Source organism: Emiliania huxleyi (genome assembly GCF_000372725.1).
Source record: "Emiliania huxleyi CCMP1516 unplaced genomic scaffold EMIHUscaffold_114, whole genome shotgun sequence".
Classification (NCBI taxonomy): Eukaryota; Haptophyta; order Isochrysidales; family Noelaerhabdaceae; genus Emiliania; species Emiliania huxleyi.
In genome coordinates this window covers 227,711-234,403 of record NW_005201551.1, presented here as the reverse complement: position 1 = coordinate 234,403, position 6,693 = coordinate 227,711, and the positions used below count along the sequence as shown (strand labels likewise).

Below are 6,693 nucleotides of genomic sequence, written 5' to 3'. Positions count from 1 at the left end.
ACCGCCATCGCCGTTGGGGAGAGGGGGGAGACACTGCTTCGGCAGCGTGCACCTCGATCCTGTACCGTGTTTGTTATGACCCCCCCCAATGAACACACCAGTGAGGGAGGGCGAGACGATCGAGGGGTCCCGTACCACGCGGAATCGGCCCTATCCAGTGCTCAAGTGCTCAAGGGGGTGCACAGCGCCCCAAAATCCACCAGTGTGGGATTTCGCGCAATCGCTTGACTCTGAATAGCTCGCTATGTACCTTTCTGAGCGCTGTGGTCGCCGCTGACTGGCTCCAACTTGACGGCGGCATGGAGACATGATGCCTCCATGCCGCCGTCAAGTCGAAATCGACATACAGATCGATGGTTTGCCCGAAAAGGTACATAGCGGCGTTTGGTCGACAAACAGCGCTGCGACCGCGATGTGGCGGTGGACATGCTCCCATGTTGCCGACGCGGCGCCGGAGTGGCCGGCGCTGCTCGCCGCGACCACGACGGCTACTCAGATGCTCCGGGCCGACCCGTCCTACCCGACGGTGGCACTCTTCCACGTCTCGCTCACGCTGAGAAAAATCTGAAACGGCGTGCAGCAGAGTCGCCGACGAGTCGGTCCGCGTGACTCCTCGTGTCCCGTACCGTTCTCACACATCCATAAACTCACTTTGGCCTCACTGAAGCGATGCCTCAATCCTGAATCCTCAGATTTTAGATTGGGACGCTGTGCACCCCCTATCCAAGTGCTCCAAGACCAAGTCTTTAGATCGGTCAGCTCGGGGCGGAGCCGGACTTGGGGGCCGGACGGCGCTTTCATTTTCTCTCTGCGTTCTCGCACATGGGGAGTGCGAGGTATCTCGTCTGTCGCCGTCCCAAACTGTCACTCCCGTCTCTCCCGGCGCGCGCGGGGGCGGCGGGCGGCGGGTGTGCGGCGGGTGTGCGGGCCTGTGCGGGATGCTCTGTGGGACCGAGAGAGCGATGTGCTTGTGTCCGCCTTGCGTTTGTTTCATAACAATCATCGAAGGCGCTGGAAGAAGACAGCAATCCCCGATTCAGGTATAAAAAAGCTCAACAACCAAAGTCCAAACCACATCCAGATCCACAGCAGGCGACGCACACACCACACTTGCAAGCTCGTATGTCGTAACGCAAAATGAGATGCCGCGGCGCGCCGGTCTCCAGGACTAAATTACGCGAACTGGACTCTGGACACCGCTCCCTCCACCGGCACCGCTCCGCTCCTGCGTCAGGCTGCAACCGCCCTCTCTCCCCCCCTCTGAGCAGCAGCTGCACCGCTCCCCCGCCATGCCAACCCCCCTCCCTTCCCCCTTTTCCTTTCCCCCCCCCCCCCCTCCACCTTGGGGGCTAAACCCCCCCCCCCCCCCCCCCCTCTCCTCCTCCTCCTCCTCACAACACCCACCCGCCCGCCCGCCCACCAAACCCGCAGCCGCGCGCGCCCGGCACCGCCCCTGTACGTCGTGCTCCGCAGCAGCAGGGTCTGTCGCTCTCTGCCGAGCTCGCGCGGCGGTCCCGCCGGGCCCCGCGCCCTCGCCGCCCGGCCGGGGCTGGAGAGCTCAGCGGCTGAGGTAGATGCCGCGCTCCTCGCACACGGCCACCAGCTCAGGCTGCTCCCTGTTCTTGTTGTCCACGCGGAGCTCCTGCACGCGAGGGGAGGTGCGATCAGCATTGGGTGGGGGAGGGGCGTGTGGCGAGGGGTGGCGTCTCGCGCCTTCAAGCTCGGGGCGGCCCCCTCCTTGAGGGCGGCGGCCAGCGCCTTGCAGCCCTCGTCGCCAATCTCGTTGCAGAAGAGATAGAGCTCCTCGAGCCGCGGCGCTGCCCCCTCCTTGAGGGCGGCGGCCAGCGCCTTGCAGCCCTCGTCGCCAATCTTGTTGCCGCCGAGACCGAGCTTCTCGAGCCGCGGCGCTGCCCCGCTCGCGAGGACCTCCGCCAGCTGCGCCGCCTCCGCGTCGCCCCAGCCGAGGCCGCTGTACCACAGCACGGTCGCCTTGCCAAACTGCTCCTTGAACGCGGCCTCGTACAGCCGCTTCACCAGCGGCTTGTCGTCCTTGCCGTTGGTGAAGCTCTTCGACTCCAGCTCCGCCGCGAACGCAGACGGCAGCAGCGGAGGGCGCCGGCTGCCGTCCTGGGTGCAGTCGTCTCGGAGGCTGCGGGCGTCGTACTCCTTGCCGGCGCACATCAAGCCGAGGTCGAGCGAGAGGGCGCCAGCCTTTGTCAAGCCAGCCCAGCACTGCTCGGTGAAGCACCAGCCGCGGTCAACGTACTTGGCCACGTTGGTGCCCTCGGGCTGGTCCTCCGCCTTGTGGCCGTCCGGGAAGGAGGTCAGCCGCAGCACGAACAAGTGCTGGTGGGAGTAGAGCGTGCCGAGGCAGCTCAGCCCCTGCTTGAAGAGCGCGTTCTGCTCCTCGGTGCGCAGGACGCCGTTGGGGGGGTCGGGGTGCTGGTGCAGCGAGCCGAAGTCCCAAAACACGCCGAGCCGCGTGATTCTGCCGTCATTGTTAGTGAGCAGGGCCTTGAGCGCCCTCGCGACGCGGGAGAGGTTGGCTCCGCGCGGGTCGGGGTGGTCCTTGGTCAGCCACGGGTAGGAGAGCGCGGCGACGGGAAGCCCACCAGCACCCGTGGTCGCCTCGACGAGGTCGGCGAAAGAGAGGAAGGCCTCTTCGGGCAGCGCCTGGCGGTGAGTGAGGACACCGCCCGCCTCGGCGTGGCGGATGATCCACTGCGCGTCGAGGAGGGCGACGGCGCCGCTCGCGAGGACCGGCTCCAGGTCGCCGCCGCCGCGCTTGCGCCACTGCTTCAGCTTCTCCTCGTAAAACAGGCCCGGCTTGCTCGTGCCGCAGCCCATCGCTTTCGCCTGCCTTTCATCGACTTTGAGCACTTTGCTGTGTTTTGTGTCCGAATCTGCGTCCGAAAATCTGAATGTAAGGCGATCGACTTTAAAAAAAAGAATTGTGCAACGTGCACACTGGCACCTACCTACGACAAGGGCGCGGACTGGCGCGGACTGGCACACACACCGGCTCAAAAAAAGAAAGAGGAAGAACCGAAAGATCCAGCGAGTGGGACGGCCGCGAGGTGGCATGAAGGTTGCAGCGAGAAGCGGCGAGAGACTGCGAAAAGAGATACGAAGAGGCAGACTCCCCAGGGTGGGCGACGGCTAGCGCATCACACCCTCCTCTCCTTAAAATCCCTGTGTGGTGGCGGCGTGCCGTTCTCCCATCCCTCCCTTGGGTTGTGTGTTTTCTTTCTTTCTTTCTTGCCACACCTCCAAGTCGACTTCCAGCGAAAAAAGAATTCAGAGGTGTTAAAAACAAGAACCGAAAAGAACAAGGAAAAGAAATCGTGGGGGGGGGGGGCTGTAGGGCCGGGGGGCGGCATGGGAGAGGTGGAGGGCGGAGGAGGCGTGGGCGAGATGGAAGGCGGCGGAGGCGTGGGCGGCGGCGGCGGCGGTGGGAAGAAGGTGGAGGGTAGCGGCGGCGTGGGCAAGGTGGAGGGCGGCGGCGGCGTGAGCAGCGGTGGCGGCGGTGTGGAGGGGGTGGAGGGCGGCGGCGGCGTGGGCGGTACGGCGGCACGGCGGTAACGGCGGTTGTAGAATTCTTTTTCCAGCGCGCGTTAGTAGTCCGAGCCTGGCGAGTACAGACCACGCCTCACTTGCTTTTCGCTGCGCATGCTCGAGCCGCCGGCGAGGGCTTGTGCTGTGAATGCAGGCGTGGCTGTACCTAGGTACTCGCCAGAGTCCGAGAGCCATGGCCTCGCCGCGAGGCAAACCAGGCCGGCGGCGCGGCGGCGGGCGAGCCGCAGCCGCACCCGCCTGCGCGACGGCACAGCGTTCCTCGGCCTTCGACGCGGACACCTGGCAGGCCGCCCTCAACGAGCAGCTGGAGGCGCTCGAGCGCGCGGCCGGTGCGCACACTCCCGCAGCGGCCGCCTGCCGCCTGACTCCTCCGCTTCCAGCGCACCCCGTCCGCCCCTCCTCTCCTCCCACCACACTCGCATCGCACCGTATGGTCGGACGTCAGAGGAGCGTGGCCGTGGCACTCCAATGGCCATTAGCCGCCCCGTTCCGGTCCACACTATGCCACTGCCACCGCCACCGCTGCACTGCCGCTCTCCCCGTCTCCGCCGAGTTCCTTCCGTGACGCCACCCACCCCGATCTCAAACGACGAACGCTCCACCGCCTACTGCCTCTCCCCGACCACCGCCCGCCCTCGCCGCGCCCCTCACTCCCGCCACCGCAGCTGCCTAGGGTGCCGCCTAGGATGTGCCGCCAAGGGTGCCGCCACCGCCCTCACGCGCTGCTCCCTGCAGCTGCACCCACACCGCCCTCCCCCAATCCACAAGCGCCCGCAAGAGACACACCTTTGGAGCAGCTCCTCCGCCGCCTGCAGGCGCCTGCAGCTAGCCTTCCCGCGCCTCCTGCCAACGAGAAGAAGAAATGCGCGACTTTGTATTTCTTTTTAGGCGCCAGCAGCTAGCCTTCCCGCGCCTCCCTGCCGACGAGGAAAAATATCCCGTTGTTTTTCTTTTTTAGGCGTCAGCAGTTGGGCCGCGCCGCCCGTGGACGAGAAGGAGCTTGTCTGGCGAGCGGACGGCTCGAGGTGTGAAGAGGACGCCGTTCACACGTTGTGCTGTGACCAGGAGCTCGTCTGGCGAGCGGACACGATGCTGGAGCGGTCCTCGTTGTCGGTGGAGGAGTGTGCGTGTGTTCGTTGGTAACAGGCGTGCGAATGTGATGCTTGAGCTGGCCGCACTACGAGCAAAAGAAAACCGAGGGAGGACTCCTTTTTTAGGCGCGCGACTGCGATGCTTGAGCTGCCGCACTACGAGCAAAAGAAAACCGAGGGAGGACTCCTTTTTTAGGCGCGCGACTGCGATGCTGGAGCTGCCGCACTACGAGCAAAAGAAAACCGAGGGGGGACTCCCTTTTTTAGGCGCGCGAATGCGATGCTTGAGCTGCCGCACTACGAGCAAAAGAAAACCGAGGGGGGACTCCTTTTTTAGGCGCGCGACTGCGATGCTTGAGCTGCCGCACTACGAGCAAAAGAAAACCGAGGGAGGACTCCTTTTTTAGGCGCGCGACTGCGATGCTTGAGCTGCCGCACTACGAGCAAAAGAAAACCGAGGGAGGACTCCTTTTTTAGGCGCGCGAATGCGATGCTTGAGCTGCCGCACTACGAGCAAAAGAAAACCGAGGGAGGACTCCTTTTTTAGGCGCGCGAATGCGATGCTTGAGCTGCCGCATTGCGGCAGCATCGAGGAGCAAGGTGAGGGGCCGTTCCGAGACCGTTCCGAGACCGTTCCGAGACCGTTCCGAGACCGTTCCGAGATGCTTCAGAGACGATCCACGAGACACTTCAGTTGTCATACTTTTGAGAGCGCAGCATAGCGAGGCGGGCAATCGGGGGACGAACACTTGAGAATTGATACCATCACCAATTCCCCGTTTCAGGCGCCATATCTCCCCATATCTCCCCATATCTCCCCATATCTCCCCATATCTCCCCGTTTCAGGCGCCACCGCGCTCGCCCTGCTGCGCGGCGAAGCTTCCGCGAAGCTTCCTGCGGCGGGCAGCGAAGCTTCCGCGAAGCTTCCTGCGGCGGGCAGCGAAGCTTCCGCGAAGCTTCCTGCGGCGGGCGGCGAACCTTCCGCGAAGCTTCCTGCGGCGGGCAGCGAAGTTTCCGCGAAGCTTCCTGCGGCGGAGGAGGAGAAGGCGGCGGCGGAGCAGGCGGCGGAGGCGGAGGAGGGAGCGGCGGCGGCGGTAGAGGCGGATGCGGCGGTGGCGGAGGAGGAGGCGGTGGCGGCGGCGGCGGCGGCGGCGGCGGCGGCGGCGGCGGCGGCGGCGGCGGCGGCGGGCGGCGGGGCGTGTCCCACGATAGTGAGGCATGCCGTGCTTGTGCCGCCGAGCGCCATCGGCAAGGTCATCGGGCCAAGGGGGGCCAACTTTTCCCCCTTGCCCCAGAGGAGGGCCCCCGCCTTGGGAAATGCGGCAAAAAAAGGCCGGGATTGGGGGGGGTTTCTTTTGAGTAAAAAGGGCAGGAGGGGCTGTGACGGGGAAATCCCCCGGGACGAGGACAACTTTGGGGAGGGATTTTTCCCGAGATTCCCCGGGTTTCCCCGGGTTTCGAGGAAGTCCTTCAAAAATCCCCCCCCGCCCCTGCTCCCCCTTCCGGGTCAACCCCCCCCCCCCCCCCCTCGGCTGTGAACAGGGCGCCGCCTCCTACACCTGACTGGCACGCCGGCGGCGGTGCGGAGAGGGCAGGCGCTGCTGCAGGTCCAATCTCGGCCCAATCTCGAGGAATCTCGGTCCAATCTCGGTCCGATCTCGAGGAATCTCGGGCGAGCTCGGGGCGGTCTCGTGCAGTCGCTTCGAGATCTGGGGAGATCGCGGCTGATCTGGGGAGATCGCGGCTGAGATCTGGGGAGATCGCGGCTGACCGCTGGAGGGCTGCTGCAGGGGCTGCTGCTGCTGCGGAGAGGAGGCAGCGTCGAGGCGTATTGGGAAGAGGTCAGCCTGAAGGGCGATGCGCCGCCAGACGCCGCTGCAGCCGAGGGGCTGCCGCCGCCGCCGCCCGCCGTCGTCCCGTGGGCGCGAGATTCTCCGAGATTCTCCGAGATTCTCCGAGATTCCCCGACCTCTTCCCACCCCGACCTCTTCCCACCCCTACCTCTTCCCGCCCCGACCTCTTCCC

At 65.3% G+C, this 6,693-nt stretch overlaps 1 protein-coding gene across 1 annotated transcript in view; it reads left to right on the top strand.

Moving 5' to 3' along the window:
- Positions 1–3,378: 3,378 nt before the first annotated feature.
- The window catches only part of EMIHUDRAFT_109125 (hypothetical protein), a gene marked incomplete at both ends in the record, with an annotated part of 14,867 nt that continues 11,552 nt past the window's right edge, over positions 3,379–6,693 (top strand). The window contains 6 exons of the mRNA XM_005791272.1: positions 3,379–3,562; positions 3,726–3,905; positions 4,535–4,601; positions 5,215–5,267; positions 5,515–5,921; positions 6,459–6,586. Coding sequence (XP_005791329.1) covers positions 3,379–3,562; positions 3,726–3,905; positions 4,535–4,601; positions 5,215–5,267; positions 5,515–5,921; positions 6,459–6,586 — 1,019 coding nt within the window. The remainder of the gene's footprint in view (positions 3,563–3,725; positions 3,906–4,534; positions 4,602–5,214; positions 5,268–5,514; positions 5,922–6,458; positions 6,587–6,693) is intronic.